Below are 24160 nucleotides of genomic sequence, written 5' to 3' on the forward strand. Positions count from 1 at the left end.
CGGGATTCGGGAAGGTCAAAGCAGTCGAAATATAGCTCCCACGCGAATCGCACGCACCTGTGCTTCTCGTTTAAACACGCGGTTTACTGCTTGCTTAGCGATCTCTTAATATCTGGTTTTCCCCGGCTATTGTGCTTATGCTAATTTTATGTATACTGCTATCTATACTGCTAATGCTTACTGTGCACCTTCTGCTCAAATTGGGTGATGTATGTACCGGAATACAAGAATAAACGACGAAACTGTGAGTCAAGGCTTTCATTCCTCACTGCAGTGTAGGTACCTGGATCGGATATCGGCCCGAAGATCACACGTACGTACCTATAACTGAGCTACATATAACAAACTTACCCATTACTATTATATAATATATTGGCGGCAACATACACCCCGCCATAGTTATTTTAAATTTCAGAAAAAGAAACACAAACTAAGCAACGAAAGTCAAGATGGAAAATAGGGTTTCGAGCATATAAAAATTACTCCGAAGATATGATAATAGTTGCAAGTGAAGTAATTATATCCAAGCAAATATCATCATTTATAACATCTTCGGTACCATGGATGAAGATGATGCAATTAAATATGGCAACGCAATCCAAAAGTAATGATAAGAATATATTACATTTAGTTAAAGAAAACGTTCTTATCTCCAAAGCAGTCATAATTAATTTTAATGAAACCTTAATTGAAATTAACAGAAACGAAATTTGTCATCACATAATAACAATGTTACAATAGGCTACTTGACAATTTTTTTAAGTTGGTCTTAAATGGTTAATATTTGTCCTATTATATCAAAAAAATTAACACTATATTTTTTTGCGCCCTAAAAACCGTAAAACTTTAATTTAAAAAAATATTTTTCTTAGACAGGTGAAAACACTGTCGGCCATGTTTGGCCGATAGATTATCTGTGCTCTGACGTCATGCATTTGTAAACAACAGTATAACCACGGTTATACTGTTGTTTACAAATGCATGACGTCAGAGCACAGATAATCTATCGGCCAAACATGGCCGACAGTGTTTTCACCTGTCTAAGAAAAATATTTTTTTAAATTAAAGTTTTACGGTTTTTAGGGCGCAAAAAATATAGTGTTAATTTTTTTGATATAATAGGACAAATATTAACCATTTAAGACCAACTTAAAAAAATTGTCAAGTAGCCTATTATCACCAATTCAATATTGTTCAAGACCACTATGCAAGAAATGCTCAGTGCGCTCCAATCAAGTTTGTTAAGTTTATCTTACAGATTAGAGGACATTGTAAACTCCATTTTGTTTGAAAAATCCAATACATTATATCCATCCATCATAACACCGAAGGATATATCTTTTTTAATTACCGTTATAAAATCTTTAGGTTACCAATGTGAAACACTTGCCAAAATTCTCAGAATTCCCTATAGGCTTAGAATTGTACAATATACATATTATAATAGATATAAAGCTGTCAGAAATTGTATCATGTATCTTAGACAATAAGCTAGTATATACAATTAAGATCCCTCTCGTTTTAATTTCTCCTTTCAATTTATATAAGATTATTCCAATCCCTGTAGCTCATAATGCTAGAACACCTAGCTCACTTGCCTTAATTGTACCTTCGGTATCCTATATTGCTATGATCAGGGACAAATCGGAATATTGATAATGATTTGTACAGTAATTGTAAGTTAATACATTTAATAATAATAAATTTAATTTAATTGTAGTTAAGAATTCATATATATATGTCATGAAATTTCTAAATTCAGTATAGTAAATGAGCCGATATGTAAAACAAAAATAATTACTAAGGTCATACATTCACTTCCAAATGAATCCAAAATTAATTTTATTTCAGGCATTGTTCATGTTTGGCAAAACATTGGAACAAGTCCGGATTTTTACACATTCAGAACCAACAAAGTTAAACATTGATAGTGAAAATGAGAACTTTGATACCATTCTACTTGGCACAGTGATAGTAACCCTAAAACCAGGATGTAAAGATTATTGTAAAAATACAAAACTTATTGGTACACCAAGATGTAATGGTTTTTGGTTTAACCTTTTATTCAAAATACAACCTAGTAACCTCTGCCCCTAACAATACAGATAACCCGGATAGTTATCATGGCATTCCTATTTCTCAACCACGTTCAAGAATTGTTTAAAATTAGTAAACTTCGCCTTTAAAACGCGTAAGTTTACACTTAACCGGGGGGCTGTTACACCCTGTAACTGTATCCAGAAAGGCTGACCAAGGAACAGCTCTGGCTTGACCACAAAAGGGAAAGACGCCTTTACTGTCAGTCCGGTCTGAACCTTCGAGGAGGTTACACATCTCTTATGAATTTTATATCCAGTGTTCTATTTCAATTGTATAAAACTTTAATATTTCCAAATATAATTAAAGTTTTATTTTGTGAAATAAATCTTTTTTTAAAGCCTTTCGGTTGAGCCCGTCAGTACGAAGCTACTCATTTTAAAATTTGACAATATTAGTTTAGTCTACAGTTGCAACATTGGAAGTACGGGTAGCAGGAACAAAAGCAAGCAAAGAAAGAAAGCGCAGATAGAAAGCAAATTCGATCATTTTGAAAGATATGTTGAAGCAATAAAAGTCATATATAATTCACAAAATTTCGGATAATACCCCGCCTCGTAGGATACTACGATCTGATGACAGTTCTGATGCTCGGAGAGGTAGGATATTAAAGAGGGAAACAACAGCTAGACGAGTTGCCAGTAGCTCGAAAGGACGCAGAACCTCATCGACACCACGTCGAAAAATTGAATCATCTTCTGAGATTAATATTCCTATCGCTTCGACGTCTAAAGCTGTTCAGAAGATAGTGCAGCAGTCATCAGAGGATAGTGACATCCCTACAACGTCAAGTTCACCTTCTTTAAGTAATATTGGGTCGTCATCGCCTAACGGACGACCATTGGTAAATTTAACCGAAAGATTAATTTTAGATGATAGATCAGTGCAAGACAAAGAAATCGGAACCGAGACAATATCGACAAAACCAGTTGCGTGTGACACCGATTCAGAATTATTAAAAGTTCAATTAGAGAGGGAAAGATCTACACGTAAACGTCTACAGAGCATACTCATTACCACCCAAAATAAATTTGAAATAGCAGTATCAGAACTTAAGACTCTTCGTGAAACACACGAAGCAGTCGTTATAGAATTAAATAAAACCCGCGAATTACTAGAATCATCTCGTGTCAATACAAATAACACTATGGTGGACGGAAATCAAGCCGTGATCAACGAATTCGAACAGCATGTACGCACAATAATGAACACGTCGTTCGACATTTTCTCGAAAAAGTTAGAAGCAGCCGTGACCGACCAACTTAGACGTATAGAGAGCACACGTCTCGACAATGCCTCGTCAGCAACTGCTGGCATTTCGAGAGATCTCGGTGGTGCAAGAGACGTAGAAATGACCTTACCTGAAAATCATTATTATGATTGGGGTCCAATACATTCCACTCTCTACGCTCACGCATATGTCGACCGCGAGGCACTTGCTGATTGCATAAATAGTGCACAATACATAAGATTCACGACCGTCGCGGGAAGAGACGAAATAAGGAGTATTTTCGCCTTATTGACTAGACACCGAGTGTCACCAGTTAAAAGATTCCCTGCTGGTGGTATATATGTCAACGTTAATGATAGACTTGCCGCGCTTTACATATCACGTATACTTAACGCCTGTGATTTTGGCGAACGCTCTCTAGAGCATTCAGAAAATACGACACAGAAACGTTACGCGTCGATCGACGACGCGAAACAATCTTTCAGCACTGCGCTCCGTAGTTTAGGCACTATTTTGACTAGGTCGCAAGTACCCGACCGCGTAAATGATGTTTACGATAGAACGTCATTTGAGCAGGTGCACTCCCTAACTTGGAAATAGGTTAAATTTTTGACAAACAGCTAAATGTGTTGCTGTGATTTATATTTTAATTCTTTCATTTCTTTCTTAAATTTTAATTTGCATTTCATAATAATTTGCATTTCATTTCAAAAGAAGAGAATGACACTCCGATTTCATTCACAGCGTTCAGTACAAGTGAAACCAGTCAAAGTGCTTGGTCTACTGGTTTGTCAAAGAATTTCCTCATACAGACCCTATCCATGGTATTCTCCGCCGGAGCCTTGGTTGGGGATATCTTTTACCATTCAGGATTGCCAGCTTTCATGTCTGGCGAACGCGCGGCTTACATCAATGACATCACCCCAAGATTTAGCCCACTAATACACGAGGAAGAGGTGTCAAATAACATCGATGACTACCGATTTAAGAGACACACACACTCCAAACGCGCCTCAGGCGTGCTCCCAAGTGCCGAGTACGGCAATATTGTGATGCGTGCCGATCCGGAATACACCACAGCGGTGTCTAACATCGTCAACCAGCCACGGGCAGTGTACGAATTCGACCTGATAACATCCATTGTATACAACACTTCCGCGGATTACTACAGAAACATAAGGTATTACATGCATCAGCGTGTGAACGGCGCAGGTATAAAGAAACCACATTACCATTTAAAAATATTACCTGGCACTAGCATACTCGACCTACTCACGGCAGTGGACCCTTTTTCCGTGGGGTATTCTCGTATCAATATGTTAAGAGAGATGCTGGACGGGTATAGACCAAAACGCCATTTCTTACGTCTGGTCAACACCGCCTCAAGCTTTGGTAGAGTCTACTACTAAGACTCCGGAGCCACAGAACATTTAATAAGGTAAGGTAGATTCAAATAAAATTATCAATAAATAATAATTAATTTAAAAGACTGAAAATGAACAATACATGACAAACGTCGTTCAACTGTACAAGGAAATGAAGATTTATATTGCTGATGGACAATACCTAACATGTTTTAAGAAAGGTAAACTTACATTAGTTTATAATAATAAAATAACAATAGATATTGAACGCTCAATTGTACCTTAAGAAAGTTGCTAGGAAAAATGTTGCAAGTTCAATTTCATAATGATAGTGTAACAACAGGCTAGTTGACACTTTTTTTAAGTAGGTCTTAAATGGTTAATATTTGTCCTATTAGATCAAAAAAATTAACACTATATTTTTTTGCGCCCTAAAAACCGTAAAACTTTAATTTAAAAAAATATTTTTCTTAGACATGTCAAAACACTGTCGGCCATGTTTGGCCGATAGATTATCTGTGCTCTGACGTCATGCATTTGTAAACAACAGCATAACCTACCAAAGTTTAATAAACATGACTTCTATACTAGTTTACATGAAAAATATAGTAATTATCGTTATTGTATCATCCGAGAATGTAAAAACGCATCGATAAAGACCACAGGAAAGTTGTGGATTAGAGTGCCCAGTGAAATAAATATACGTAACACGCGAAGACTTGCTTAAAGGGATCCTATATCACTAACGACTGCAACCCAAATTTATTTTTGCAAAGATCACTTTGTTGTAAGTTTTACTTAATAACTTATTCAATTTATAAAGAGAAAACGATAATTTTTTACGTTTACTATGAGTTTTTAGAAATATATAAAAACTAGCTTATACTCGTGACTTCGCCCGCGTGGACTTCATAAATTTCAAACCCCCATTTAACCCACTCAGGGGTGGAATTTCAAAAAATCCTTTCCTAGTGGATACCTTCTCTTTACCTACAAAGAACACACCCACCAAATTTCATGTATCTAGAACCAGCCGTTTAGATGTTTAGGCTGTGCGTTGATATATAAGTTAGTCAGGACTTGAAATTTTATATATATGGATACTACGTTAGTCAATAGGGATGACATTTGTTTGTTTACATATTTAATGACGTCACATCATGGCTGACAGCGTTTTCTGAGTTTCAAATAAAAACTGTATTTTTTTAAATTGGATTTATATATCCATCCTGCGTTTTTAATAATTGTTATTGATATATTTCGTTGTCTTAAGCAAAATACTATAATTAATAATCATTTATTGGACGAAATTAGATATGAGTCAAGTAGCCTATTAGTGATTCAAATAGGGAATTTGTAGGTAAGCTGAAAGGTAGATTAAATATTTGTTATCACATCACTTATGACATCAGCGATTGGGCCATGCTAACAGGAATCAGCTGAAACTGCTGCAACTGCCGTATAGTCAAACTTCGTGTGAATCCTGTACGAAAGGTAAGTCAACAAGATTGCCTTTTAATTTAGTATTGAAACCAAGTTCAAGTTTTATTGGTGAGCATACATACTGATATATTATCTGGACCAGTGACACAACCCACATTAACAGGTGACATTTACTTTCCTACTTATAATTGACGATTTTACATATTTTTTGTAAAGTCTATTTGTTGAAAAGGAAGAGTGAAGCAACTGATAAGTTAATTGAATACGTAAACAGATTTGAAACACGAACGGGAAATTAAGTCAAGAAAACAAGATCAGATAATGGAGGTGAATTTAAAAATGAAAAAATACACAAATTTTGTCAAGAAAAGGGCATAGTAAAACAGTATGTACAACTCCCCACAGTCAAATGGAGTTGCAGAAAGAAGAACACTATTGATTGATACAGGTTTACCAAAAACGTTGTGGGGTGAAGAAGCAGGTAGGTGTGCGGTGTATCAAATTAACAGATATCCATCGTCAGCAATAAACTTTGAAACACAAGTAGAGAGAATGGTTGGAAATAAAAATCTATCGAGAATAAGAAGATCGATCGATAAAAGAAAGAGACTTTGGTTCTCGCACTCCGATTCAAGAAGCATTTTACAGCAGACAGATTATTTTTTATGTATCTTGTATTGTAGGAAAAGATACAAGATAAGAGAAAGATGGTGAAGGGAAACCTGAAGCTATGAAACACTCTGGGCCTACATACGTAGCAATTCGTAGGGGAAAACATTCTTCATCTAATGCAGAGACTCATGCCACAGACATTGATAGGCTTTCAGAAATGCCTGCTTTCGAAAAGTTTATGAGAACTCGAGAAAGCTTTGTAAAATCCGTATTTATTTTTAATTGCGATGGTGGCCCAGACGAAAATCCACGATACGAGCGAGTTCTAGTTTCCGCTACACAGCATTTTAAAGATTTTGATTTGGATGCTGTTATGAGTATATAGTCTGTGTCAATGTTCATATCAAAAGGTCTGTGTCAATAGCCTGTGGTGAAATCATCTTGCAATATACCTCAACTAACTCTGTTCTAATTAAATTACTTAATAAGTAAATCAAGAAGTTTCGTATTATTTAAATATATGCGCTACGAGCCATACCGGCATATTACATGGTGTCAGAAGTGCAGTGTTAAAACCATGTCAGATACGAAAGAAAAGACACCATAATGGGCGAACAGAGGTCACTGAGGTCACGTCGTCAAAAAGGCTCAACATTGTTGGAAATATTAAGCCTATGAGCCTAGAAGGTTACTTGTCAGTCAATTGGAAGAAATGGTACCAAGCATTCATCATATTTTTTTAAAATTTACATTTCCACAAATGCTCTGGGAAGAAGTACTTTCAACAGAGTGGAACGACGAATGGCGCCTCTTAGTCGCGAACTTACTGGTGTTGTATTAAAACATGACAATTTCCAATCCAATTCCATCGAAGAAAACAATGCAGATACAGCAACACACAGGAATTTTTGGCAATGCTACCAAGAATTTACATCAAGAAAAATAGAAGATATACAAAATGATACTTCAAGGGCAGCTCATGAGTTGCAATCCTTCTGTGCGTCACCGGTGATAAAGCGTAATGATGATCCATTTCATAGCTTTAAGAAGTTTAATATCGATGCTATTTTGAACGAAGCAGGACATTCTGTACTACGTTTGCCCCCATATCACCCGGACCTGAATCCTATTGAAATGGCTTGGTCCCAAATATAAGGTTATGTTGCCTGCAAAAATGTAACTTGGAACCTGACACATATAACTGAGTTGGTTCATGAAAAAGTAAATTTAATGGGGGAAGCTATGCACGAAGGTAAAAGAAATAGAGGCTGATTACTGTAAAAGCGATCATGTGGTGGACATGATGACAGAAACATTTGTTATCCACATAGGGGATCATGATTCTGACTCGGGTGAGGATGGAAGCTCGAGTGACGATAGCGACGACGATGAAATGGCCACTTCTAGCACCAACACCACGTCCTCATCTGGTTTTCACGTCACGCATGATGACTTAATGGAAGGAGTTTCAACATTACTTTAATTTTATTTCGATTAAACATTCTATAATATATAATTCAAACATGTTTTTAATTCATTTTATTGATATATTTTTATCTAATATACTTTTCAATGTTATTACATTGAAAAATCTATTGAAAAATATATTCATTAATAAGACTGTACCCATGCGCAAACACACCCCCGCCACTTTATTCCAGCGTTCTTTTTACGTGACGCGTGCTATACTTCATGATTTTTATAATAATATTAAGGATAGTGCTTCGGTAGGTAATGATTTGCATGTGGAAGATCAAGAAATAGATAGTGATTGATGCTTATAAGGAAGGTTTATTAATGTAAGGATACTTTTATTATAATAAATACTTTGGACTGCTTTTTTTAAAAAATTAATCTTACACCCCAAATACCTAGGATTCACATAGGTCCTAAAAAACAAAGAATATAACATATTAAGAGATTTAGGCAATAAAAAATAATAAAATATAAATATTTTCTAAAGTTAGAATTATTTGAAATATGGGCTTCTCTTTTTTCCTTACTACTGAAAACTATTGTTTAAGTAGTTAGCCCACACCATCTCTCATGGCCTCAACTGTACCCACGTGGCGACATTGCACTCACATCGAGATTTTAGACTGTGCCTGGCACGGGCTTTGATTAATAACTTCACAACTAGAAAACTATCCACTGTCAACACACATTTTAAAACAAAGAAGGTAGTCAGTTTGTTGTACCTGACGAAATAAGATTGTTAGAAGTAGGAATATGTATTCCAGAAGAAAACCTGACGTATAAACGGTGTAGATTTTGTAGTATAATTGAATTGTTGATCTCTGCTCCTTTTTTGACTACAAAAAAGGAGTAGAGATCAAAAATTCAATGCAAAATAACATTTTGTAATAGAGGGCATATTCTGAGAAAACTCTTTCTCACAATACTATTAATCCATCACATAAATAAGTGTTTAAGAAGCTGATCACAGCTGAATTGGCAAGCAAGAGACATGAGGAAGCTCTCCTATCAAGTGGTCAGACCAACTGAAATAAACTGACATGCTCAACTTCGAGAACAGGATCTGGTGAAACGAAATCATATAATACAAAATGTTGACTTGTCCGGGAGGTGATCATGATACTTGATCATCACACTGGAGAGAGATACAATATTATAATAGAGACAACATTTAGAAAGACCCATTAACACAATCACTTATTTTTTAGTACCGTCTGAACTGTTTTCTGAACTTTTCATAATGATAGTCATCAGTTGCCCGTTCACCCTTAGCTTTTTTAACAATTTTATTAACGCTGTCATCAATTACACTAGCTTCAGTTTTTTGGTTCTCCGGTTTCTCCACTTTTCTCTTTTTAGAGTTAACACTGTCTAGATTGAATCTATTGTGTTGTACAAAGTTCACTGCCATATTTGTGGGCACAAATTGGGAGGGGCCATCTTTTTTGTTGTGCCGTTCCCATAACAACTTCATTTTGGCTTCCTCTGTTGCTTCAATGTTCTTAATTTTAGCATCTATACCCAGATCAACTTCGGGAATACCGCTGAGCATTTGATTGGAAAGCATTTCCTCAGACCGGTGGGTAGAAGATACTCGCAAGTGTTCTGGTAGCGATAACAATGCTGCTTCTTCTGGTGGGAAGTATTTCAGGGTGTCACTGTCATCACAGTCCTTTTTGTTCTGATCATGCCCCTCTGTAAAGAAAGAATATACTTGTATGAGAAATAAGGTAACAATGAATTTGTATGTAATACATACAGTACTCGGCAGGAAATATTGTACATTGACCTTTAGAAAGAGACAGCAGTTACATGTGTTTTCTCTGTCATTAAAACTGACAAAATGTCACATAGGTAAGAGTGACATTAGTGACGAAGACAACGCTCTACAAAGCTGATACCTTTTTCAAAAGCGAGGTTTAGATTAGCACCAAAAATTGCAGAAGTTGACTTCCGCAAGCTATTTCTACCGTGTAAACAATCACGTCAAGCTCACTTCTGCAAGTTTTGTAATTTGCTGGACTTGCCGCAAGTCACAAATGTATGTACATGTACAATATTGCTCGTAGTGAAAACAATTTTGCAAGTACTTGCAGAATAACTTGCAAGAAGTTCTTGCTAGTCTAAACCTCACTTAAAGGTTGATGTACAATATTTCCTGGTTCGGAGGCTAATGTTAATACAGTCAAACTCTGTTGTAACAATATGGAAGAGACCATGATTATTAGGTAGCAAAAGGATTATTTTATTTGTGATGAGCGTTTTTAAGTCTACACTACAAATAGCTGTGACATATTTTGGTTGTTATGAACGATACATCTTTATAAATGACTAGTGACTCGCCCCGGTTTCGCATGGGTAGCTTATTACGATTTTTGTTGGATCTTTAATGTTTTTGAGTAAATTAATAAAAATAAGAAAAAAAGGAAAATCACTGATTTGATTCCAGGCATAAACAATTTGGAAAAAGTATATAGGTGACAGGTGTAGGTCGAGATGGCAATCGGGGTGGGAACGCCCCGCACAGCCCCCGCGCTAACCCGGGTGTGCAGGTCATCCCCCACCTCATTCGCCGATTGCCATCTCGACCTGTCGTGTACTGTAGGTATAATAAAGGCTAATATCGCATGCGTTATCTGTTTTCAGTACATTTTGTATTAGGATGGTCATGTAGTTACACACTGCTGCGATAATAACGCCGCAATGGAAGTAGGACGTATTATCGCAGCAGTGTGTAACTACATGACCATCCTAATACAAAAATGTACTGAAAACAGATATCGCAATAACGCGTGCGATATCGACCTATAATAACGCGCCTGTGTGGGGGAGCCTTAATCCTATTACCTATCTCTTGAATAACAAAAAGAAAAACAAAACAAGCAAGTAAAATGGCGTCGTGTATTTCTTGCCGCCCTTGTCACAATAATTCCTATCGAGAAATTCAAAAATTATTAATAACGTCAATATTATATTATTTACCTTTTCGTTTCGCCAGCTGCTCTTCAATGTACTTCATCATTTCTTCGTCTTCATCCCGTTTATTAGTTTCGGCAGAAAATTGTGTACCAATTCCTGTATCATACGCGTCATCAACTTGCTTCACTTTTCCACTTTTTAAAGCCTGCATGTTCACCATGCCCCCAGCCTTAACATTATAAGGGTCCTTACATGCGACTTCTTCAACCAAAGAGGTCTTTTGTCCAGTCGCTAAAGCAACCACACTGATGCCATTCGGCCGTTCGCGAAGTTTCTGGATTTCTCTCGCTTCTTCCAATCTAGCTAATATCACTTCCTCATCCTCAGATTCCTCGTCTTCGAGTTTAACTCTCTGACGTAGATTTTTCTTCTTTTTTGGCCTAAATTTTATCTCTTCCTCAATGGCGTCCTTAGACGAAGCATCTTCCATTATGACTTCTCAAGTTCAGTTTTTGTAGCTGATTCCTCTGTCCTCAGTTTTTCATTAAACGACAATACAAAGTTTAAAACATTTTCAGTAATGTGAAATATGAACGATTTTAAATTAATTTAAGATTAATTTACAACACAGTTCACTACGCACGGTCAACTACTTTACGCTTGCTTTACGCCACGTTTTTAACACCGTTTTTAACAGAACAGAGTACATTGAATATACGTACATTTTTTTATTTTTTTTACCAACAATGTACTCTGTGATGTTTTGTTTGACACGTAGATAGAATAATAGGTAGATTTAAGTACTGTGTAACCGCGTATGAGGTAGCGATAGCACGACGTAATGATGAATAACACGACAATAATTATTACCATTGTTTAGTAGTCAATATTTGTACTAACCGATCAACAATATTTGTATTAAACGTTTTTTATGTGAAAACAAGTAAATAACTCATGAGAAAAACAATTACGCCACGAATTCTCAAAGTTTGTTTTGCAACTTGTATGTATTCTTGAAAAAAACCAGTCTCTGTTTATCACATTAGTAACTTTATCTGTGTTCTCTTTTTAGTGCGAATGAGAAAGCAAACGATCCTGCATCTACCTTTATTACTCTTTCTACGGTTTGACACGTTTGACACGACAGATTTTTTAACTTTTGTTTTGGCAGGGGATAATGTAAAATGTTTTTTAACTGGTTTTACGGCTCTAGGTTCTAGCCTTTTTGCGCCAAAGTAAAATGTTTGAATGCCACAAGTAATCTTTGCCTGTCGCCACAAAGTACCACAAAGAAAGAAAGTCATCGAATAGCACCAAATAAGTAGGTACTAATTCCACACTAATTCTTATAATAATTATAAATTATTACTTTCTATATCGATCCCTATGAGGTCCTTACTTTTTTATACAACGTGCAGCGATTTCATTCAGTTTGACACTGACTATAACGTAGTGATTATATACTCTTTGGCACTGACAAGATTGGAATTTTGTTTACAAACAAACAACCTGTTTTATTTAGAATGCAAAATACAAAGCAATAATTATTTAAAATCATTGATAAAATTAATCAAAGCATTACTTGATAACAATGACTTCGTCTTGCGCTGTGACCGATAAATATAAGTGGAGTGATAACAAAAACTTGGAAGTTGAGCACTGGTTTATAGTCCTACTCTTATCTATTCAATAATCAGTTTTATGCTATTTAGTGAAGTAGGCAGTCGTGTAACAAATATTCTCCAACCAATTACCAAGCCCGAAGCTAGAGGTTTAATTTAAAATGTCTGGCATTTTGCTTTTACAATCTTCACCGCCAAAATTTGAAGATGTGCAAAAGAAAATATTCAATAAGGGTGCACTTGAATTTGTAGCGAAATTGCATAGAGAATTTGATTTAAAAGTAGAACAACTTTACAAGAAGCGAGTTCAAAGGGCGGTTGATATAAATACAACATTAACTCTAGATTTTAAATTATCTTCAGAAAGATTGGATAAGTCTTGGAAAGTAGCACCATTGCCTACTAGGCTTCAGTATGTATTTTAATGATCACGTATGCTGGTGGCTTTGCTAAACATTCTACTTATATAATATTCTATCATAATCTTGAATCATTGAATCATTTTTGTAAGTACATCTTTAATTCTTTTCTTCAAATTATCACAGTTTGTCTTTTTATCCTGTTTAAAATTACTTACCTAAATAGATAATATTTTTATGGTCTCACTATCAATCACGAAAATCATTCACCATAAAAATATTGCATGTGCTTGTTTATTGTTTACTAGCTGCGCATCATACAACTGCATGGATTTAGAGTTTTAAGAATCCTGTGGGAATACTTTGATTTTCCAGGATAAAAAGTATTTAGGAATATAATAATATTACATTATTAGCTGTTGCCTGCGATTTTGTCTGTGTCCCGCGGGAACTGTCTTTTCCTGTGGATTTTCCAGAAAAATTCTTAACCTCATTAACCTCATTCTAACAATCACAAATACAAAAAAAAATCCAATTTGGTCATTGTCAAGTTATGACATGACCAATTGAAATAGGGATTCATTTATATGAAAAAAAAATGAAAAATATTTATTTAACAAAACAGTTTTGTCAATTTTAACATTGTCTGGTGGTATAAGTCCCGCAAATTGCTATTGCCCTGGAACCATATCTCATTAGCATTGAAGTGACGTCATTTTGGCGTCAGCTGAAATAAAAATATACCAACAGCTCGAAACTTCAGTCTAGTGCTGTCGTCACACAAAATGGTAGCCACGCGCATTAGCAATTTGCGGGACTTATACCCACTCTATATAAATAAATAAAAATAGTTTTTATTCAATTAAACGTTTACAAGTATTTTTGAATCGTCAACAGCATCTACCACTGGTTCAAAATGCCTTTCCTTCCGTGAAGAACCAGCAAAAAACTCGGCGGTTGCTCTTTTCAAAGATATATAAAAGATATGAAGTATGCACACCTGTTTGACAGATTAACTTACTAATTAAACATTTTAGGAATCGTCATTTAGATTTAGGAGATGTATCAGCATCAAATACGGCACATTTTGTGGCTGCATTAAACGCAGACGTCCAAGGTGTCCAGGTAGACTTTGATGATGGCCATTGTCCAACTTGGCGGAACCAGCTGGTCGCCTTCAATAACATCAATCTGGTGGTAAATGGAAAACTTCCAGGGGCTCCGATCAGTATCACAACTTGCCCAGTGCTGATGCTCAGGCCTAGAGCATGGAATATGGTTGACCATGATATTTTGGTATGTAATCTAAATATATAAAAGGAAAAGGTGACTGACTGACTGACTGAGTGACTGACTGACTGATCTATCAACGCACAGCTCAAACTTCTAGACGGATCAGGCTGAAATTTGGCATGCAGATAGCTATTATGACGTAGGCGTCCGCTAAGAAAGGATTTTGGAAAATTCAACCCCTAAGGGGGTGAAATAGAGGTTTGAAATTTGTGTAGTCCACGCGGACGAAGTCGCGAGCATAAGCTAGTCTACTTAATAAAATTCTAAGATGTGACTGATAGACTGTGCAACTGCTGCTCAATTGTGGGAAAATCGCATTAATCATTATTACAATCGTAATTGTGGCAATTGGCTGAATTTGTGGTATTCTTGTTACAATACAGTGCAATAGTCAATAGTGAGCTAGCATCAACCAATCAGAGGTGATTGCGATCGTGACATTGTAGCTATGATTCTACCGCAATCGAGCAACTGGTGGATCTAGAAGATCTCTGAACTTTTTAATGATTTAACCACAATTTCACGGTTATCGCATTTTTCCCCTTACATGTGCTGTAAGAGCTACCTACCTGCCAAATTTCATGATTCTAGAATCTAGGTCAACGAGAAGTACCCTAGAGGTTTCTTGACAGACAACTAAGTGATCCTATAAGTTCCTTTTTTCCTTCCTTCGCACTTGACAGATTTTTTGTGTTGGTTGTATTATAATAGGAGTATTATAATAGTAATATTAATATATAAATATAAAATTATATATTTCAGATTGATGGGAAAGAAGCAATAGGCCCATTAGTTGATTTTGGCATACTCATGAACCATATTGGAAAAAAGTTATACGAAGCAAACAGTGGACCATACTTTTATCTGTCCAAGTTAGAAGGGGCCATGGAAGCTCAACTTTGGAATGATATTTTTGTATGGAGCCAGGATCAACTCGGCTTACCCCAAGGCACTATAAAAGCTTGTGTGTTGATAGAGAATATTTTATCGACCTTTGAATTGGATGAGATTCTGTATGCACTAAGGGATCATTGTATGGGGTTGAATTGTGGGATATGGGATTATTGTGCGTCGATTATTGCGAAGTTTGGTATGTATTTAATTTATAGGGTTACTAGCTGATGCCCGCGACATCGTCCGCGTGGAATTAGGTTTTTAAAAATACCGTGGGAACTCTTTGATTTTCCGGGATAAAAAGTAGCCTATGTCACTCTCCGTCTCCAGGCATAAAGATTAAGGTAATAAAGATATTACCTATGCAAAAAATCACGTTAAGCTATCTCTACGTAAAGTGTCTTCATTGCCTCTTCAGCGTCGCAACCCGTTAAGCTATCTCTACGTAAAGTGTCTTCATTGCCTCTTCAGCGTCGCAACCCGTTAAGCTATCTCTACGTAAAGTGTCTTCATTGCCTCTTCGGCGTCGCAACCCGTTAAGCTATCTCTACGTAAAGTGTCTTCATTGCCTCTTCGGCGTCGCAACCCGTTAAGCTATCTCTACGTAAAGTGTCTTCATTGCCTCTTCGGCGTCGCAACCCGTTAAGCTATCTCTACGTAAAGTGTCTTCATTGCCTCTTCAGCGTCGCAACCCGTTAAACTATCTCTACGTAAAGTGTCTAAGCAAAGTGGTTTTTGGTTTTAGGTGACCGCAAAGAGTTCCTACTACCCGATAGGAACAAATACGTGAATATGGACAAGAAATTCCTGAACAGTTATATGAAGCTAGTGGTGACCACTTGCCACGAGAGAGGCGCGCTGGCCACGGGAGGTATGGCGGCGTCAATGCTGAAGGCAGGCAGCGATGGTGCTGATGCCAAGTGAGTGCAAGTACCTTTCTTTCTTTCTTCGCTCTGGGCTGGTTTCCGCACGTAAACGTTTCCGTCTGTTGTGCGTGCATTGCCCCTCCCCGCCGAAGTCTTCACTCCAGCCATCCAAGCTCGCTCCAGAAGCCAAATAGACCGCCCAGGTTGCCGAGGGCTTCATGGAGTGAGGTCGGGGAGTGCAAGTACCTATTTACGGTTCCATACACGGACTTGGAATAAGCGATGGGCGATTCATTCGATAAACAATGGAATTATTCGATTGCTCAATTGTTCGATTGTTATAATGTAGATAACAGGTAGATAACACGATTAATTTGTAATTTTGATTTTGCGATTTTTTTAGTTAGTTTAGCAACCCGTTGAGCTATGTCGGTTGCTCTAGTTCTCCTACGGATCTCCTCATTTCTGATTTACACGCACTCTATAAACGCTGGGAAATGCGCATACGCATCCCCCCCCCCCCTGGAAGCCAGCCAGCCAACCAACTGGAGGGAAGATATGTGGGACTCGCCGGCCGAGAGGCGACCGGAATACCCACTAAAACCCAGCGGTGCTCCTGCACGTCGCCTGGCGACTGAGTCACGGGAACGCCGAAGCAAACCACCGCGACCCAGCCAGCGACATCCGCCGAGGCGGACCTTCTTCCGGGGATGGGGTCACGAGGTCCCCACACCGCACCTCTGCTAGTCAGAGGGACACGCGGAGAAATCTCCCCCCTGCCAGGTCATTAGCCATGGCCAACAATATCCCCGAAGAGAAATTATTAGCCATGTTACCGGGGTGCACCGGCCCGAATACTGCTCTTCCCCTCGGATGCCCGATGCATCCAAAAGGGACTAGCAGCACCCAGGCGCACTGGGAGGTTATCTGGCTGGCACCTCACTCTATACACGAACAGTCGTACACCATCTATCAGAGCTACGTAATGGCGGTGGTTTTCTTCTCGGTTAAAATGCGTGAAAAGCCGTATGTATTAGTTAGTATTAAATTTGTGATCTTTTGTCTTCATGTTTCTTTTTTTTCTGTACGTTTGTTTGGTGTTGTTGTGTTTTGTATAACTAACTGTAAACTGTGCGCTATGGTCCCAAATAAAAGATTATTTATTTGTTTATTTGATCACGTAGAGAAACTCCAAGCATAGCTCTCTCCATCGCTCAGTAACTACTTAGTTTTAATTCACGTTTTTTCTAGTACATAATTACAAATGGTTTTTATTTTTAATTACTTACCCAGTAAATGGTTTCTAATTAATTTTATGGCAAAAAGTATCCATCAAAATAATTGAAAGACTAAGACCTAGTACCAGTTCAGTCTTGCGTGCTATAATTACTAAGGATGCGTTTGACAACCTCTCTGACACAGTGGTAATTGTCTTATTAGGTCCGGGGTTCTATTCCCGGCAGGGGTTTGGAATTTTATAATTTGTTCTTTCTATAATTTTATAATTTTCGGAGGCTTCAAAACTACAACAACCCTATGTCCTGGGAAAGACATTGGCTTATGTGGGCTTCCTACCCACTAAAACCCCCTCGGTGGCCACCCTCAGGCTTACTCTTTACCCCCACGCTTATTAGGAAGCTTAGATATCTCTCATGAACACACGGTGCACACCTCGTATTAGACATGTGTCCGCTATAGCTTAACTTAACTGAAAACCGCTGCCGTGCCTTTAGCGTACCGTAGCGTACCGACGACGGTTATCACTATGACGAATCACCTGACAACGCAACGCTGCCAACTGGCAACTGACAATGCATTGTTTGGTTTTTTGGTAACTAAAAACGCAATAATTATGCCTCTTCTTTCTTTCTTTCACTGAAAGCTGAGAAGGAGCGGTTATTGGCTACCGGCTTAGTAACTAAGAACTTGATAAACCAAAGCCGACCTTATCTCTATTACGCTAAGGCTTAACTGTACAAGTACTTGTCCATTACACTTTGATCTATCAATTTTATTACAGTTAGCCTTAGAGTAATAGAGATAAGGTCCTCTTTGGTTCTTCAATCGTCGTGAAATGTTTTTGGTTAACTGGACTGTGGCAAACTATCCGTGGACTGTGCAGGCGTCCACTATAGTTTGACCTATGTCAATGATCATTATAATTAAACTTTGCTGCTATGAACTTAAGGTTGTGATTACTTCACGATATTCATGAAAGTAAAATTGGTTTTATTTTAGTGAAATATGCGCGCGCTAGCTATACAGACGGTATTGATACGGCAGCTAGCTTAGTTACTACAACGGAAACTGTTGCGCGTGAACTCTGATATCGATATTCGGCAACTGTTATCAATATCGGTATTGAAACTAAATAACTGTTGGATAACCGTTGTCAGAAATAGCCAATAACGCCCATCTTTACCTCGTATACCTCCTCAAGGACCATTTAGTCAGACAATGGGGCCGATTCTCTACACAATCTCTAAACTAAATTAAATTAACAGGTCTAAATCTAGTGCTTTCCTTTTCCGCAAGCAACATTATGAAAGGGATAGCAATAGATTTAGACGTGATATTTTAGTTTAGTTTAGAGATTGTGTACAAAGGAATTAGCCACAGTGGTACTGATTCTGAGCACAACCTAATTTTAGAGTATTCGCATCATCTTCTTACTAATGTGATATGAAAAGGACAGACGCAGTTTGACAGTTTTAAATTTGATTTTTAGATGGTAAAACCCGTGATTTTAGCGCACAGTCGCGAGCCTACTGTTTAAATTAGTAGCGTGCACTAAAATTTGGAGTCTTTAAATGTAAATTTCATGTTCTGTCCCTTTTTAGCATTGTTAAAAAGAAAAGGATGCAGATACTCTAAATTTAGTTTAGAGAAAGACAACGGAATCGGTGCCAATATCAGTACAGTTTTATATGTTACATAGATTTAGATTTGTTTTTACAGGTCAAAGGCAATAATCGGCAAGGTCCTGGAGGCGAAGTCTAAGGAAATCAACGCAGGAGTCGATGGGTTCATGGTGTACGACTCCCGTATAGTGCCCCATATAAACGAGGTACAGTATCTACCCGGCAAGAAAGATTTTTCTATCTGCGTCGCTCCCTCGTTGCCCTATTCGTTTTTTTTAGAGTTCCGTACCTACCTCAAAAGGAAACACGGAACCCTTATAGGATCACTTTGTTGTCTGTCTGTCTTAAAAGTTGAAAATAGCAACATATGTTCATGAACACATTTTAATTTTTTTCTTGTGACGTAACCACAAATTCACAGTTATCAGATTTTCCCCCTCATGTCTGCTATAAGACCTACCTTCCTGCCAAATTTCATGATTCTAGGTCAACGAGAAGTACCCTATAGATTTCTTCATAGTCAACGAATTGATCCTATAAAGGCACTTTCTTTGCCGCAAAGGGGCCGCGCGGCTCCAGCGCTGCAGTCGCGCTGCGCTGCTTTGTAAATCCATATAATTTCGACTGATGAACTGGCAAATTTGTAGGCGCCCTAAGGGTTTCATTTTTCCATTTGAGGTACGGAACCCTAAAAGCACTTACGCACGAAAACAAAAACGAAGGTCGTCCGTCGAAAGGTCACTTTTTGTTTGAGTGAAAATTACTTTTTTTTCAAACAGGAAATGCAGTGTGAACCGTGAATCTAATTTTAATAATTAAGTAATTTTCTGTTGCCTTCGAATTTTTTATCAATCAATCAATCACGCCTGTTTGTGTCCACTGCTGGACGTAGGCCTTCCCAAGAGTGCGCCGCCACACATGGTCCTCCGCCATCCTCATCCACCCACTTCCCGCTACCTTCTTAAGGTCGTTTTTAGGGTTCTGTACCTCAAAAGGAAAAACGGAACCCTTATAGGATCACTTTGTTGTCTGTCTGTCCGTCAAGAAACCGTCAGGGTACTTCCCGTTGACCTAGAATCATGAAATTTGGCAGGTAGGTGGGTCTTATAGCTGGTATTAGGGGAAAAATCTGAAAACCGTGAATTTGTGGTTACATAACACAAAAAAAATTAAATTGTGGTCATAAACTAATAATTAGTATTTTCAATTTTCGTAGTAAGATAACTATATCAAGTGGGGTATCATATAAAAGGTCTTCACCTGTGCATTCTGAAACAGATTTTTATTTATTTTTATGCATCATAGTTTTTGAATTATTGTGCAAAATGTCGAAAAAATAAGACTGCAGTACGGAACCCTCATTGCGCGAGCCTGACTCGCACTTGGCCGGTTTTTTTTATTAGGTACCCTTGTTATAATTAATGCGAAAGTGTGTTGGTTTGTCTTTCAATCACGTCGCAACGGTGACGGGATTGACGTTATTTTTTGCATGGGTATAGATAAAGACCTGGGGAGTGACATAGGCTACTTTTTATCCCGGAAATTCAAAGGGTGCCTACGGGATTTTCAAAAACCTAAATCCACGCGGATGAAGTCGCGGGCATATCATCTAGTCTGATATAAGTAATTTAAGTAGTACCTCTAAAGAAATGTATGTTTTGATCCTTCAAATATCTTGACAATTTTATTGAACACCATTCAAAATTCATCCCAATTTCAGCCTTAACGTAACACGATAAGAACTATTATCGCTTCCCAGCGATGGGTGGCCGTGCAAGAGTGGGGTCCATGTTAGTAGGTATCATCATTAACGGTGAAGGAACACATCGTGAAGAAATTTGCATGCCTGAGAGTTCTCCAAGGTGTGTGAAGTCTGCCAATCCGCACTTGGCCAGCGTGGTATACTATGGCCAAACCCTTTCTCACTCTGAGTGGAGACCCTTGCTCTGTAGTGAGCCGGCGATGAGTTATGCGCATAATTGGATATTTGACTACATAAAAAATAAATTATTTCTCAGTGAATATTAAATAGAGGGTATTCCAAAATATGTAAACTCCACGTCCTTTGTTAGTTTTAAGTGTAGTAGCCATTTTGAATTATCGATTAAACTAAAAAAGTACGGCATTATGATGTGACGTCACATTCCAGTAGGTATTTCATAGAATATTGCATACTAATAACTAAGCGCGCGTTTTGATGATTGATAAAAAGTTACTGATTTGACTATAGTCGACGCATTTTAAACTGAGTCGTCGAGTTATCTGTCTGTTCCACTCGCACTTACAGCTCGTAGGTAAGTGCGAGCGAAACAGACAAGTAACTCGACGACTCAGTTTAAAATGCGTCGACTATAGTTGTCAAATACCGTATTAAAGAGATGTTTTTACAATTGCAGCTATGGAAGAAAACCAGTGGAACGCCAAACCAAATTCACCGTAAATTCGACCTTAACATAACGCCAAAAGAGCTATTATCGCTTCCGAGCGGCGGTGTGACCATGCAAGGGTTGAAACACAATGTGGCGGTTTCCATACTGTTTGTGTATCACTGGTTGGCGGGGATCGGACATTTCTTTTACAACGGAAACATTGAAGATTCGGCCACCGCTGAGATATCGAGAGCTCAGATCTGGCAGTGGATTCGTTTCTCGGTGAGTAAAATTTTTAATTTCTTTTGGCACTTGCGTGACATTGACAGGAGGGCTTACTGAGGAGGTTTCCAGGCAACGTTCGAGAAAAATTTCATAGATGGCGCTGTATACTACAACCACTAAAGATAAAAAACAATACCTATATCTATATGATCTATGCTTTAATGTTTAGGTCGTGTCAATCAATGACTTAGATGAAGAGTAAGAGCTAGCGTGCACTGCAATTTTCCTTACGTTTCTTCCCCACAAAATCTGTAAGCTATGATAGAAGAATAATAGAAGTCATTAATTAATTTCGCATCGGATTTAAATTTAAAAAATTAAAGCATAGATAATAATATACAGGTATTATTTTTCATCTTTAGTGGTGATAGTTTTCAGCGCCATCTATGAAAATTTTCACTTGACTCTAATAAAAATTAGCACTTTAAAACATCATATTTTACAAACGGATCTAGAAATCGAAAAATGATGTTCCCACACTCACAGTATTTTTAAAAGACCTCTTCAACGATACCCCACAATAAGGGATAGACGAGAGAAAAAAAATCATCCCCACTTTACATGTAGGGATACCCTAAAAAAAATATTTATCAAAATTTTATTTCACCACTTTGTCGGCGTGATTAATATTTATACCCATGCCAAATTACAGATTTCTAGCACTAATAGTCTCTGAGATTAACCGAGGACGGACGGACGGACAGAGAGACAGACGGACGGACGGACAGAGAGACAGACGGACGGACATGGCGAAACTATAAGGGTTCCTTGTTTACTACGGAACCCTAAAAAACAGTGAATTTCAGATGTTTTACTTAGCAACACTGCATATTAGTTCCGATTTTGGCCACGCGCCAAAAAGAGCCTTGTCCCACTGTAGCTGATTACAGCACATCGCAGCATAGCTCAATTTTGATTGGTCCCTGATACTATAAGACTCATATTTTTTATTTTTATTTCCAGCCAATACTAGAAGAGGGTCAAAACCAACAAGTAACAGCACAACTGGTAGACAAAGTAGCCACCAACTTCGCTTCGCACGCCCATAAAAACCTCTGTCGCTCAAACGCTGAAAGAAAGCGCCTTACGGCCGCTAAATACATGTGTCTAGAACTGTTCCTAGCTAGAAACCCGCCCGAATTCATCACTAGTTATCTAAACGACAATCACAAGTTCAGAACTTTGCATAATAAAGCGCTAATAAGCAATCTTTAACCGTCATGACTATTTAACCAACGTAATTCAAATGTTGACTTTAAGCCAGGGTTTGAAAGTGCATTTTTCAGCTCTAGCGTTGAAAGAAAGCGCCTTAAAGCCGCTAAATACATGTGTCTAGAACTGTTTCTAGCTAGAAACCCGCCCGAATTCATCACTAGTTATCTAAACGACAATCACAAGTTCAGAACTTTGCATAATAAAGCGCTACTTGGCAATCTTTAACCGTCATGACTATTTAACCAACGTAATTCAAATGTTGACTTTAAGCCAGGGTTTGAAAGTGCATTTTTCAGCTCTAGCGTTGAAACAAAGCGCCTTAAAGCCGCTAAATACATGTGTCTAGAACTGTTTCTAGCTAGAAACCCGCCCGAATTCATCACTAGTTATCTAAACGACAATCACAAGTTCAGAACTTTGCATAATAAAGCGCTACTTGGCAATCTTTAACCGTCATGACTATTTAACCAACGTAATTCAAATGTAGACTTTGAAAGTCAGGGTTTGAAAGTGCATTTTTCAGCTCTATCGTTGAAAGAAAGCGCCTGACGGCCGCTAAATACATGTGTCTAGAACTGTTTCTAGCTAGAAACCCGCCCGAATTCATCACTAGTTATCTAAACGACAATCATAAGTTCAGAACTTTGCATAATAAAGCGCTGCTGAGCAATCTTTAACGCCATTCAAATGTAGGCTTTAAGACGGTGCCTGAAAGTGCAATTTTAAATTGCAATGTACACAGTTCTAGCTGTGTTGTTAATTTAATTTGTTATTTTTTTGGTTGGTTCTACATTGCTGCTTCACTGGGTGGTAGTAAAATATTTTTTCGTAGAAAACCTTCAACGGATTAAAAAATGAGCTCTGTGGCTCAGTGGCGTGCAAAGTATATAAGCTTAAAAGCTCAGCATACCCTGGCTTACTCTGGTAAAGCTCTGGCATTTTGAATCTACAAATGATTGGAATCTTTTTTTTAAATAATTGAAAATTCGTCAAATAGCTCGCCGCGCCTTGCAATAAAATCATAGCACTATCACAGTCACGAACCACGGCCGCGGTCGGTGTAAGCTTAGCCGATGAACCTTGAGTGAACGCCATCTATCGGTATTCGGTACTACTATCAGTCCTCTCCCATGACGCGGACGACGAGACGCATCAGAGGCAAAATCCAGTTGTGCTTTTACTCACACATCCACGCTTACACGTATAGTAATATTACGCAACTCTAAGGTCTAGATGTGTGAGACATTTCTCCTA

General features: G+C 37.9%; 2 protein-coding genes across 2 annotated transcripts; one reads left to right on the forward strand and one right to left on the reverse strand.

The window, feature by feature from the left end:
- Nucleotides 1–1674: 1674 nt before the first annotated feature.
- LOC117992781 (splicing factor C9orf78) lies at nucleotides 1675–12106 on the reverse strand. The gene is made up of 2 exons (XM_034980498.2): nucleotides 11206–12106; nucleotides 1675–9918 (listed from the first exon to the last, which is right to left on the reverse strand). Exons 1-2 carry the CDS (start codon nucleotides 11630–11632, stop codon nucleotides 9428–9430), a joined length of 918 nt encoding a protein of 305 aa, XP_034836389.1. The 5' UTR covers nucleotides 11633–12106; the 3' UTR covers nucleotides 1675–9427.
- Nucleotides 12107–12612: 506 nt separating this feature from the next.
- LOC117992780 (uncharacterized) lies at nucleotides 12613–23769 on the forward strand. Its single transcript, XM_034980497.2, has 7 exons — nucleotides 12613–13176; nucleotides 14161–14419; nucleotides 15179–15506; nucleotides 16056–16230; nucleotides 19135–19243; nucleotides 21434–21688; nucleotides 22655–23769. The coding sequence occupies exons 1-7, from the start codon at nucleotides 12926–12928 to the stop codon at nucleotides 22904–22906; spliced, it is 1629 nt and encodes a 542-aa protein (XP_034836388.1). The 5' UTR covers nucleotides 12613–12925; the 3' UTR covers nucleotides 22907–23769.
- The last annotated feature ends 391 nt before the right edge of the window (nucleotides 23770–24160 follow it).

This window comes from Maniola hyperantus, chromosome 22 (assembly GCF_902806685.2).
Source record: "Maniola hyperantus chromosome 22, iAphHyp1.2, whole genome shotgun sequence".
NCBI classification, from domain to species: Eukaryota; Metazoa; Arthropoda; class Insecta; order Lepidoptera; family Nymphalidae; genus Maniola; species Maniola hyperantus.

What these genes read in the sequence shown, in the direction of transcription:
- LOC117992780 (XM_034980497.2), top strand. Translation starts at nt 12,926, where the DNA reads ATGTCTGGCATTTTGCTTTTACAATCTTCACCGCCAAAATTTGAAGAT. An exon ending in AGCGATGGTGCTGATGCCAA is followed by an intron (nt 16,231 to 19,134) that starts GTGAGTGCAAGT and finishes TTGTTTTTACAG; the next exon opens with GTCAAAGGCAATAATCGGCA. An exon ending in GGCAGTGGATTCGTTTCTCG is followed by an intron (nt 21,689 to 22,654) that starts GTGAGTAAAATT and finishes TTTTATTTCCAG; the next exon opens with CCAATACTAGAAGAGGGTCA.
- LOC117992781 (XM_034980498.2), bottom strand. Translation starts at nt 11,632, where the DNA reads ATGGAAGATGCTTCGTCTAAGGACGCCATTGAGGAAGAGATAAAATTT. An exon ending in GCAGCTGGCGAAACGAAAAG is followed by an intron (nt 9,919 to 11,205) that starts GTAAATAATATA and finishes CTTTCTTTACAG; the next exon opens with AGGGGCATGATCAGAACAAA.